We start from the raw sequence: 13,127 nt of genomic DNA, 5'->3' as shown, positions 1-13,127 counted from the left end.
GTGGAGGAGGGCCCAACCCCTCCATGCACTCCTGGCAGAGAAACCACTTCACAGTTATTTTTCCCAGGATAGCAGGTTGGAGTTTTGTTTTGTAAGAAACCGTAGCTTGAAGGAAGGACGCAGAGCAGACTTGGCCTGGCACCAGCTTATGCAGTAATGCTCCTTGCAAGCTGTGGGCTTTAGACATGCACGTGGAAACCGTGTCTGTGTGCCAGGCAAAACACATTCACAACCACTGCTGTTCTTGAGTGGTCTCTCATCAGCCCTCTCTCACTGGTGTCTGCACTGCCAGGGCTTGACTGATGTCTGCAAGCCCGTGTCATCCCCCACTACTATCTCATCTTCTTTCCTCCTCTGCTGACATCCTTCAGCCTGAATTCTGCCCATCAGGCAACAGGAAAAGCAGCGAGACAAAGTAGATGTAATTCCCCAGAGTGATGCCGCACAAAATCAGCGAGGAACTACACAGAGGGCTTGGGGCGATGGATGCAGCCAAGAAAAACCTGGGACTCTGCAGGAGCTTGCGATACAAATAAATCACTGCAAGCGTGACAAACAGTGAACTGGAACATAATTGCTGGGCAGTCCCATGCCCCTTGGCCAAATCCAGGTTCACACCCAAGGGTCTTACACTACTTTTCTCAGCCAAATCAAATAATGACAATTGCTGTTTCTTGTTGAATGTGAAGTGAGGTGAACAGGCTGGGCTCCCACAGCAAGTGACTGCCAGAAACTGAGTCTTATGGCAGTCTGCTGCTATTCACAAGTGATGCTGGTTTTTCTTCTTAGAGAATTGTCGGCACGCTGCAGATAGCAGGCTCAGATCTCTATCAAATGTAGCACAACACTCCCACACTGCGGAGAGGCTGGCACTGCAGTCCCCTCCTGGCAAAGACAGACCCAGGGGATGCTCCCGAGGCTCAGAACTACAATGGAGCTGGGCTGGCTTTGGCATGGGGTAGCCCAAATGTCAAAACAGATCTTTATGAGGTAAGTCCAAAAGAGTGGCTAGACTTGCTAAAATGTTTGCAGAGGAAACTTGGACCAGTCCCATTCTAATACAATACTTTACTGCAGAGTTTGGCAGTATTAGGGAGAGGGTAGCCTAATAAAAAATAAGGCAGACACCACTGTAATAGGTGCTCCACCAATGCTGTAAGAGATGGTCCTTGAGATTTCTAGCCCGACACCCCTGTCTCCAAAGTCTTTACAAAGCCACCTGAGAGGAGATTCTGGCAGGAGCTAATGAGATTGCTTTGCTTCCCTGCACTCACAGCTATTAGAAATAACTAACTGGTAGATAATAAGCATTTCTTGCATGCAGTTTCAGAGTTTTTTCTAAAGCAACAGATTTTCTCCTGAGCTACAGCAGCCTAACTTACTCTCTGCTTCCTCTGGAAGGGAAAAGAAGAACATTATTGACAGATAAGTGCTGGCTGCTCAAAGCGCTGCTCTGGGACTGAAAACTGAGCTAGGCTTTAATTTTAGGCCCCCACAAGTCATCAGGGCAGCAGCTGTTTTGAAACCCTATCACCTCTGGCGCTCCAACTCAACTCATGGCTGCCCATTGCAGGCAGCTGAGAAATTCCTGCATTTGCTATTTGGGTCTCCTCTATAACATGCAGTAAAAATCTCCTGCTTGGGGCTTTTGCAGATTGCAGCAATAGAAAAATGGCACCATCATTCCCAATTCATGCACACAGCTCCTGAGAAATATCGATGGACTTTCTAAAACATGGCTACTGAGTTTGACTTCCCAGCTTGGAACAACCTTGCCCTGGTTTTCAAAGGGCTGGAAATTTAGGACCTGGTAAGCAACAAGTTCCCCTTCTCCCCTTAAAAACATCTGCTTTGAAAATTTTGGATAGACTGCTTTGGCCAGAACCAGGAATAGAAGCCAAAGGTCTGGGCTTTCAATGGGAGCTGGTATTACGTGGTCTGTGCTTTCCCATTTAGAGGGCTCCACTTGCCCCTTGGCTTCCTCCCCGTCCCAACGCCACCTCCCAGTTGCTTATCTCCACCCTGCTGAAATAGTAGCATTGCAAGAACTCAGCTGGGATCCAAAATGGGCACAGGTCGTGCACCAAGGGCACCGTCAGCACAGCACGAGTATGCCCAGGAGCACGCATGCAAGAGCGGTTCTTCCCAAGGAGGTGTGGGCAGGCTGATGCCCTCCCCAGCACAATGCCACAGGCAAAAAGTGACAGCGCTGCCCGAGGGAAGGGAGAGCTGAACCTTAACAAGTGCAGGAAGGCGAGAGCTTGGACAGGCCCTTGCTTTGGTCACCCTCCGCGGCTTCGGGAGCACGGCTAGGCTCCAAGCCCCAGCACCAACCCTTCCCACTGAGTGTGCTGAATTAACACCCGCCTGCAGCCCTGGCTTTGTATTAAGAGACTTTGGTATTTCTGCTTCCTTCTAGCAAGGAATTTTAGATTATCAGCCCCTCCTAGGAAAACAGACCATAAAGGAGGATCAGGAGCACAGACCTCTCTTCCTAGCCCAAACCCTATGATGTCAAAAGCACGCAGGGGGGTGGCACCACACACCCAGCGGCTCCTGGTGAGCAAGGAGCCCCAGGAAGAAAGGCAAAGCAGCAGCAGAGGCTGGACCAAGCAGCAAAGCTGGGAGGATTGCAGCAGCGGAGACACAACCTCCCACACTGTAACCGGAGCAGGATGGAGAGGAGAGGCCTTTCCTAATTTAATCCCGGGCGGCTTTGGCATCATGGAGGCAAATCAGCTGCATGCAGCCCAGGGAGTGCACAGTGCCGGGGATGATAAACGGGGCACAGAGAGGGCCTGAGCCAGGGAAGAAAGGCGACATTGTGCTGCCAACTGGAAACTCCTGAGTCTGTAAGACTCTTCTGTCTTTGCAGAGCGGCCACGGCCCCTCCTCCTGCCTGGCCCCGCTCCCCTGACTGGGTGACATTCAGCAGCCGGCAGCTGGGCTTCGCTGCAAGCTCTGCCGGGCCGGGCACTTGCAGGAATCCATCAAGACAAGTTAGCAACAAAGCCTCACTGTTCCACTGAGCCCTGACACCTGACGGGCACGAGCGGGCGAGGAAGGGACACGGGCAAGGACAGAGCGAGCAGCAATAACTTTGTCTTTTAGTCCTCTGAGGAAAGGATGCTTCCTCTTAGGGCAGGTTTGGTAGCAGGAGGATGCCCTGGCACAACGCTCTGGTTTCGTGCTGCACCTATGCACCTATACAGGTGCTGCCTGCAAGGGGCTGTGCTCCTTGGTGTCCCTCACACCTCCTTCCAGTGAGAAGAAAGTTCTGAGGCTGCACAGATATGAAGCAGGGGGAACGTTTTAAATGCCCCCCAGCACTGCCCAGACCTTTCTCCTCTCAGAGCTGAACAGAGGCTTTTGCAGAGGTAAATGAGAACGATCAGGCTAACCAGGTGCATTTCTGAAAATCCTCCCCCCACACCTACAGCAGTGCCAAATGGTGACATGGTCCCACAGCGCAGGTTCACCCTGGCGATAGCTAGACACCTTTCTGAATTAATGAAACAAAACGACACACATCTCTCCAGCCTGAGGAGGCAGTGGGTGATGCTGGGAGCTGGAAGACTTTGCTCTGGTGCCTGGAAGGGACAGTGAGGGTCAGGAACATGTGCACAAGCACCTTGAGGAACTCAGGAGTGAGGCTGAACCTTGCTTTCCCCTATACGCAGGGTATAACTTCATTAGGGATTTTCTACGCACACACTTTCCCACCACATTATCCAAGGCTGAAGACTTAAACCACCGATTTCATCTCCTGAAACTGAAAGAGGAAAATTGAAACCTCTCCTTTTTTGGCCATGCTGGCTGCCAGCTCACCCTACAACCCTGTTAATTATTTATGTTTGTCAGGAATATACTTCTCTATTCAAACAAAGCCCAGCTCCCTGACCTGTGGGAGGCAACCTGCTGTCCCTTGTCCCAGGAATCAGGCTGCAATTAAGTTCTTAGAGATGCTGTGGGGAGGGCACAATGGGATCATAGATGCTGGGTAATTAATTTGGGCAGAATTACAGAAAAACTTAATCCCCAGGCTAGGAGAAATTTCAGCTGGTGGTTAAGAGGACAGCAAGCAGCTCTATACAGAGCGGTGCCTGTGGATCCCTCTCCATCTCCTGCAGTTGGTACTGGTGAACCGCTGGCCTCTGTTTGCAGTCAGGGTGGTTCTCCTGACCCTCTGGGTACAGACAGTGCCACAGCAAGGGCAGGAAATTTTGCCTTATAGAGACAAAGAGAAAACTAGCGAAGGAGGCAGGTGCTTCACAGGAGCAGCGTTAGAGAGCAGGGCTGATGGGGGAGAACGGCAGGGCGTGTGAGTGGGGCAAGGCCACCCCAACCAGCTCCCCAGGCTGGTATCTGTACACCCTGGGACTCAAACTCTTCTCACGGCACATCTGCCACACACCCCCTGACACAGCGCATGGCCGCCCGCTTGGACACCCACAAACTCCCAGGGCAGCCAGTCTGAGGCAACAGCCCTACTACCTGGCAGAGCTCTTCTCCCCAACAGGGAGCAGTGCAGGACAAGGCAGGAGGCACGCAGCACCTTTCCAGGCCTGGGGCTATCCTGTACAGCGCACCTCAAGTCCTGCCCTCGGCCAGAACACTTCTCCGCTGGCTCCCCCCTTGGCAGCACCACGGGGGGGGGGGCAGGTTTGCAGGCTGGTGGGTGCCCTGCCCAGCGCCGTGGCACACGAGGACGTGAAGTCGCCTCGCCAGCAAAGCAGAGGGCTTTGCAGATCAGCCCTGTGCTAAACACGTACCTTCACCCAAGCCACAGCGAGTACCCACCGGCTGCATTTCTAACCCAGTAAAGGCTCATTGTGCACCACAGCCGGCAGGTCTCAAGACTAACATGCTTTTGAGAAATCACCACAGAGGGGATCAGAGACATCAGGCGAAGCCTCAGAGAAGTGGCAGGGATGCCACGCAGGGCCTGTACCGCCCAGTGCGGTGGGAGAAGGGAGCACTAAGTGCTCCATGTCATCCCTGTGCGCGGCAGCAGCCCTGGGCCCCGACGTTCCGCTGGCTCTTTGCCCGCGGCTGCTCCTCTGGGAGGCAGCCCTGCCTGCCTGCTGCCTGCGAGGCCCTGCGGCCGGAGGAAGCCCCCAGGCTCCGGCTGGGACCGGCACTCACCAGAGCTGATGCAGCAGAACAGAGCAATGGTCTGGTCTGGTTCTGGGCACTGGAGGGTGACTGGTGCTGGCTGCTTCCAGGAAAGCTTCAGCCCATGCTGCAGGGACCTAAACCGCTCAGTGCAACGGCTGGAGGGAGGCACTTTCCCTCCGCTGGCCAGAGATCATCTGGGACAGCAGCCTGCTCCCTCCCCAGGGGAGTCGCAGAGGTCCTCCTAATTTGTGCAGGTCTCTAATCACCTTGAGGAATTTAGTGAGCTGACTCCATTAGCTAAATGCCCTCTGGCTGGTGTCCCTCTCATTATCAGCAGGCTGCATTGCTCCCTCATCTGAAGAGGAATGGTGAGATAAGGGAACAGGGGAGGAAAGAATAAACGAGGCATGAAGGAAACAAAGGGAATGTTTACCCCAGTCTTCAGGGGTCACTAGAGAAGGCCTCTGTTCATCAGAATTGTCACTGAAGTAGAGAAATCTCTACATACGACACACGGGGGGTGAACAGCAAGCAAATGCCAGAGGAAGAGCAGAGTGTGATACTTCTGCATGCCACAGTCTTTGTATTTGCTTGTTGAATGCTTGGCCCTACGCACTCCCAGCCCTGAATAAACTTCACCTTTCAGGAAGGTAGAGGGCTGCGTGCTTTCAGGGAATTGTGGGTCGGTGCTTGGTGCCTTGATGGCTGGTAGAGACACCAAATTATCAGGAATCTGGACACTCCTGTCTTTCCAGATGATTACTCAGGTCTGTAAGTGTCATTAAGCCAGGAGGGGGTGATAGGGAATGGACTTCTAGTGAAGCAAATTAATTTCCAGGCAGAGGTCCCTGCCTTCCTTTCTCACTGCACAGGTCTCCAGCTACAGATCCCTTACACAAAATGATGGAGAAAGGCACCCACCTCTGGCATCCATGGGACAGGCTTGTCCACAGCTGCAGAATTTGATTTATTCCTCCCACCTCTTTGCAGGTCTTGGTTCTGAAATACAAGCAGAGGAAAGTCAAAATAACCTGATAAATGACCTAGCACTGACACCTACACAAGAGGCCTCAAACCTGGTCACAAGAACATGTGAGAAAAAAGCAAGCTCCCAAGCTTCCTTTCCAAAGGACAGGCCAGCTATCATGGTCATAGTGGGCTGAAAATGCTCCTTGGGACTTTTTTGACAGCAAATTTCCATGGTGGGCTACTGAGGGGAAAAGATACCAGCACTTTATAACTGTTCGCTAGCACAGAGTTAAAACTTAGGTCATTCTCCTTTTTTTTTTTTTTTGTTTCTTTTTCCCCATCCTTATTTCAGAAAGGTCCAAACAATATTTCTTCCAACACTTCCTTCAGGCAACAGTACTGAGATGTGCTTCACTAGAGAGCTACAAACTCTCTCCTGACCTTTCATTTCTGCTTCCATCTCGCTTAGTGCTACCTTCCTGTGCCACATACCGAGCCATCTTCAGCCCACCGCTGTGGCTTAGTACATCTAAGATAACTTAATTTACTACAGTGCAGTCATTGTACATTCACATTGCCGTGAGTCAGCTCAGATTTTGCCCTGTGGCATGCTCTCTCTCCTGCGTGAAGAGAGAGCTGTCTCTTGGGCCCAGCATCAGAAAGGAAGGTCTGCCCTTCTAAACATTCAGAAGACATCCCAAGCCTCCTCACCTGGTGTCCCAGCTTCTGCAGAGAGTAAAACTGAACGCTTGGGTCCCCACCTGGGACATTTGTGTCTGCCAGAGCCTTAGCCAGCTCCCTCCAGCTTTCGTATCCTGCACAGAGGAAACAGAAGGAGATGTCAGAGTACAGGCTAAAAAAAGAAGCCGCAGCAGTTACCAGAATAAACTGGTCCTTCACAAGGCTGAGAGACCTCTAACATGCTGGAACAGTCCAGCAGAGACCAGGAGTTGTTTACGTTACTCAGAGTTGGCAGACTGACACGGAGAGAGAAATTGCCTTTGTCTTCATTAAAAGCTCTTCCCTCCTTATTAAATTGTTTTATTAAAGATTCATCATAGTTCTAAAATACACGTCAGACATTTCATTAACCACCACAGGACTGGGAACCTCTCTGTAGATCCCTCAGATAATCCCATTGGTCAAACTAAAGAACATCAATTTTTTTTTTAACTAGCAATCCCAAAGAAAAATAGGACAATAACCAGATTACTAATTAGTTTAACCGTCAAGAGAGTATTTTTCTGAATATGCACCTATTTGCACAATAAAACCTTTCAATCTTCTTTTCTTGAAGGAAATGATGGCACCTGATGGGACATTCAGCTGTAATGCCTAAATATTAGCAGTGATGTGTTTAAGGACATCGCTATTTAAGTGAAGTCAGCTTCCAGGTTCAAAGCAACTTCATTTGACACTCCCTCCCCTCTCCCAGTCTGCTTGATCAAGGAGCCAGGATCAATTTTGGTCTCCTCCTACAACTCCGTTAGCCTCCTGGGCTTAGGAGGGACAAAGAGGAACAGATGCAGCATACCCTAGTAGCTCTCCGTAACCACCGTCCATATCACTAATGAGACAGTGCTGGGGAGCAGAGCTCACGCCTCCCAGCAGTGTTACGGTGGCTCACACCAGGCAGTTTTCAGATCTACTAAACATTTTGGCATTGAGTCAGCAACTAACCAACCTGCCAGCAGCTCAGTGCTGTGGCCACACTGCACGATAGCTTAACTGTGAAGAGCACAAGTGCCAAAACCTCCGCAAGCATTTGCTTCTCCCAGGCTGGTGGCAGACCACCAGCATACGTGGCGAATCCACATACCAGGGACTGGAGCCAGGCTCTCTGCCCATTTTCTTTAAAAATGGAAATCATCCCCAAAGCTCTAGGAGGTCCAGAGAAGTTGGCTGCCTTGGTATATGAAGCGAACCATCCCGCCAGCTTAAAGTCTGAGCATTGAGGTGAATGGTCTGAGCCCTCTGCACTGCTCCTGCAGCCAGAAGAGGCAGGGAACATGCTCTGAGAGGGCAGCACAGCCTAGTGCTGGGGAAACCTCTACTGTTTCAGAGCCAGCATGCCCATCTTCACCCTACCCACCCATCTTCACCCTACCCACCCAACCCAGCAGCATGGAAGACTCACTGTGGCTTAAGTAGGAGCATGTTCCATCAGTTTGCTTTGGAGGGGGCATTTACAAGCCACATGACCTAGATCAGCCCCAAAACATCTCTGAGCTATGTAGAGGCCAAGGCAAACCCAAAACAACCCCAGGAACTAGAATTCACAAACGACCCTTTGACAGATCCCCCTCCCTGGCTGTGCTAAACTCTTGGCCTGTTACTGCACCTACGAACAGAGTTGCAAAACTCTGTCTCTACTCGCTCCTGAATCTGGGTGCTGCGGGGTCTGGCAGAGGTGAGCAGAAAGAGAAGATGTTGAAGCTGCCTCCTATGACGTGGTGAAAAAAGGGGACACTTAATGAAAAGAAATTGCAAGAAATGTGGAAAATGTGAAAGTAAGTAGTCAGAGATGCAACTGAGAGAGACAAGAGTCAGAAGCAACTAGAGTGTCCTGCAAACCTGACATGAGTGTCGGCTTAGATGTGTGGGTTTCATTCAGACCCTGTTAGATGCTGAACAGCCACAAATTTATGATCTAGGTTTCCTACCCCCAGATTCTGATCTGAAGCTAGGGGTTTAAGTCTATGACTGAAAATATCAACATCAATATTTATCTTCTGCAGAAGATTTTTCAGTCAGACAATTTGGGTGAGTAATCTACTGATTAATGGAGCTAAGCATATCTTGTGCTTCAGGGACTAACTGTTATGGGAAAGAAGGAGAAATTCTTGCGTCTTCACATAAAATAACGTATAACTGGTGAGCTTCCACTTTGTTCAGAGCAATGAGGCAGGAACCACTGTTTCTGAGCATCCTGCAGCTGAATACATGGCCCCACTTGCAATGGGGCTGAAACAGAATTTGTAGTTCACATGAAATTCAGCACTTGCTACTTTGAGGGTTCGTTGTACTCGTGGGAGAGGGGAGCACACTTTTTTTCAGAGGAGAAACCTAGAAGAGTAAGACTGGCTACATTAGAGAGGAACCAATTAAAACAGGAATAAAATTAAAAAATGGCAACAAAAGTCAGTTCACTCCTGGAGATTCACTGAGGGAGGACACAAACAGAAGCAGTTTTTTTCTTTTGTGCAGAGGCGAGAGATTATTTGGCTTCATTGTTAAACTCAGGACTTCACTGCTCTCTGGAATAAGCTCAGGACAAAGCATCAGGATCCTGCCACTCCTGGGAAAAGGATGTTGGCCACCACACCTGGCTGCTCCACTGTGGCAACTCCCGGGCTTGTATGCGCTTCGGATCCTGCGCGCGGCTGGCATGGAGCCCGCCTCGCAGCAAACACAGAAGCCCGGCTGCACACAAGTGCCAATGGCTGACATTTCTCTGACCCTTGGAAAAGAGAAGAAAGGGGGCTAATTCTCTGTGTTGTACAAGTATTTACCTAACAGTTAGATCAGCCAAACATGGAAGAGACAGAACAGCTAGGAATTAATCTGGAGGTAGTGATTTCTTTGCTGGGTCATTTGTACTTTGGCAGGCTAATTCCCCAACATGGTAGGAAATGATTTTCAGAAAATAATAGGATATATACTCCCTTCGGAGAAAGTTCTTGGTGCTCCAGTTCCTTCTCAGAAGATGGGCTTTTCCCTGGGGATCTCCATGGGGCACCCCTGGAGAAGGGCCTGGCTTGGCCGATGCTTTCCTTGCTAGGAGGAAGGAGGGAGCTATGGAAAAGAGACATAGCTCCTCCAGCTTCCTGCAGCCAGAAGACCTGTGGCCAACTGCTGACCGAGGTTTTCTCCCCAGCACAGGCCACAGGATTCAAGACATTGCCTTGCAGGTGTCCTCTCCTGCATGACAGCTGGAGAGCAGAGCCCTGAGGCCACATCCACTGCTCTGTCTCAAGAGGACCAGAGTGAGGTGGTCTACCACAGGCTCAGCCTGTCCTCAAGCTCTCCATGAGCACTTTCATGATGGCTATTTAAAATAAACAAGAACATGCCTGGAAAAAAGCAGTAGGCAGGAACTAGAATACCTCAGCAAACACTTCAGTATTACTAAGAGGGAATGGCAGAACTATTAGCTTTGATGGTTTTGCTCCAGCCCCTCTACAAAACCAGTTCTGGTTAGGATGGGAAAAGGCAAAAAACTGTAAAGGCAGAAATCAAAGGCTTGTGAAGCGCCTGTCCCACAGCCAGGTGAATAGCTGAAGATGTTGGGCCAGGCTTTGCTGCCATTAGCCTGTCAGACAGATGCACCAGCCAGCTCCTGGCCTTTCTCTCTTCTGGGCATCACTTCCCAAAGCACACTGGTTGATTTCCAAGGCTATTTTTTCACCCCAAACACCTCCAAGGAAGGCACCCTTGATGCAGGCACAGCTTGCCAGAAGCAGCAGCCAGCTTTGCTGCCACATACTCACCCTCCTTGGCATCAGGAGCTGCCTCCCCACTGCTACAAAGGATGGTTCAGGGCAGTGATTCACCCAAAATCCGGCCCAGAGGAAAGAAAGGCACATGGCTTTCTGCTGGGCCAGCTTGCCCAGCTGAGCTGGCTGGTGGCCACTCAAGCACCACAGCAGTCCCCAGGGTGGGGAATGCCACTGTGGCCAGGGTAGAGCAGCATCCACGCTTCCAGCGACCTGCACTTATACCATGCACGGGGTGATGTCAGACCTGCTCCTTCACCACCGCTTCCTGCGACGGTGCTACTAGCACCAGAGCATGGTGGATGGGGAGATTTGTATGATTTTGCACCGAGAGGGACCTGATGAGCAAGGTTCTCAAAAGCACTGTGGAGGGACAGAAGGGCAGACAGATTCATGGCAGTGACAAGGGGTTTGCGCAGAGTGCACTCCAACTGCATTTTTTATCCTCGCTCCAACCTCCAGGACATTTTCCCTATGTCTGCAACCAGACACTTGGCTGACCTCCTTTCTACAAGCAGACATCCACCTTTCTTTCTACTTTTGTGCACCAGTCGTCCAAGGTTCAAGCCTCATAGGGATCAGCCACTGCCCAGAAACGTGAAGGTTGTTCATCAGAGAAAAGGGGTCCTTCTTCTCCCTGTTCCTGTCAGGCAGGCTGGCAGCTGCCCCTCTGGATTGGAGATGGGAAGCCCTTAGGACTGGAGCTTGCTTCTGGAAATAGAGGCAAGTGGACACAGAGAAAAGGAAAAGAGCCTGAAGAGAAGGCTGAGACAGATGCTGCATTCTACGGCAGAAACCCCTGCAAGAGGCAACTGGTCTGGATCCAGTTGCCTGCAGAGCCAGCAGACCAACTGTTAAGGGACAGAAAAGCTTTAACAAGAGGAAATAAGATGAAGATCTTTCTTGCTTTGGGTCCGGTCAGGGCCCAGGGCCATGTTTGCCTCTTTTCAGCTGTGCTTTTTACTGCTCTCAGGTTAAAAGTCAGCGAAGGAAGCTGAAGGAATAGCAAGTGGAGATGGGGAGATCTGACTCTGCCAGAGCAATGCACCTGAAGACCAGCTCAAGAGAAAGAAAAAAAAATAAAAATTAAAAAAGCAGAAAGCCGCAGCCAGAGATAACAGATAGCAGTACCTGGGGAGCTATCAGGCCTCGGGGCAAGAGCATGACCAGAGCTGCTGTCTGTTTGGAGATTAGATCCATCAAGCCCCTGTCGGTACCCCCTGGCCCCAGCCAGCACTCGATGTTTCAATTAGCCTGTGAAGGTACCTGGCAATTATGCAAGGGGGAAATCCCAGACCCACTCAGGTGATCAGCTTCCCCTCTGAAGGATGAGATTTGATTACTCTGCTGTTGTTACTGCTGCTTACATAGCTGCAAATGCTATTAACGCCCACATGCTACCCAGCCCTTTTGTAACCCCGCTAAATGATTTCACTCAGCAGCCTCAGGAAACAGCAGGTCCACAGGCTGGTTTGCACAAACAGTATTTTCCTTCTCATCCGAGACCATCCTCCTCCTGTTTTGTTACAGGGATGGGGCAAGAAAAAACTGGCAGTTATGAAGCAGGATTTTGTTCTCCATTACCCACAGTGCCCACAGACCCCTCAGCATGGCATGATGTTTTAACCCTTTCTTGGATGGTCTTATTTCTCCTCTTATCCTGGTTGAATTTTTTCAACTTGCTGTTATCCCACAGAACTTCAATGTGATTTGAGGTCTTTCCCAGTATTATTCCTGGCTGAACAGGTATGCGGGCAATACCCCCAAATATTACCATTAGGTGCCTTGCAAACATACTAGTCCAAAAGGTGCTGGGGAAGGTTGCTTGAAATTGAACATGACATAGGAGCTCAACTCAGGGAGCTATTTGCAGCCTCTCACACACATATACAACAAGCCTCCTGCCCTGAACACGAACCTCCCGCCCCAGTTACTCTCATTTAGATTATACCCCACTCACACAGGCAGTGCACTAGGAGTGCCCTCACCCTGCCACATGACGCTGGGTGTCACGGGCAGTGAGGTTGTGGTCCAGCAACCAAATACTTCTGGCCAGTGAGATCAGGGGGACAAGCTGCCATGCTGTGCACCCCAGGCAGCATGGTTTTGCAGCTACGGCTTGATAGTGACCATCTCTTTGTCACCTGGCTAAGGCAGCACTGCATCATGCTCTGGGGAAGAGAGTATTTAGAGAGTTTGACATGCCTTTCATGCACCCTGACCAGAGCAAACCCCTACTGTTAATGCCACGCTCCAGGAGAAGCAACACCCACCTCCTGGTCTATAACACACATATGTATGCAGCCCCACACCACCAAATGTACAAAGCATAAATGTGAGATGTAAACTAACCTCCTAAAAACAGAGATGTGGAGGAATGATAAAAGTGAAAAGGAACAGCCAATGGTTTCTGGCTATAGGGGTGAATGAAGGTTAGGTCAAGTCATGAATCACAGACAGGGGGGCCAGAGAAACTCCCTAAAAAATCATTCAAGGGTAGAGCCGGGCCAAGAAAGTCTCGCTGGTTACTTATTTAACTCATAA

The 13,127-nt window shown here is 50.4% G+C and overlaps 1 protein-coding gene across 3 annotated transcripts in view; it reads right to left on the bottom strand.

The window, feature by feature from the left end:
- Positions 1–13,127, bottom strand: part of B4GALNT3 (beta-1,4-N-acetyl-galactosaminyltransferase 3) — a 72,523-nt gene that overhangs the window by 22,856 nt on the left and 36,540 nt on the right. For all 3 annotated transcript variants that reach the window (XR_012653577.1, XR_012653576.1, XM_075051072.1), the window contains exons 2-3: positions 6,799–6,902; positions 6,040–6,117 (exon numbers count right to left, since the gene is read on the bottom strand). Coding sequence is in view for 1 of the 3 variants with exons in the window: in XM_075051072.1 (XP_074907173.1) it covers positions 6,040–6,117; positions 6,799–6,902 (182 nt within the window). In the remaining 2 variants the exon portion in view is untranslated. The remainder of the gene's footprint in view (positions 1–6,039; positions 6,118–6,798; positions 6,903–13,127) is intronic.

Source organism: Buteo buteo, chromosome 19 (genome assembly GCF_964188355.1).
Source record: "Buteo buteo chromosome 19, bButBut1.hap1.1, whole genome shotgun sequence".
NCBI classification, from domain to species: domain Eukaryota; kingdom Metazoa; phylum Chordata; class Aves; order Accipitriformes; family Accipitridae; genus Buteo; species Buteo buteo.
This window is presented reverse-complemented; position numbering and strand designations above follow the sequence as displayed.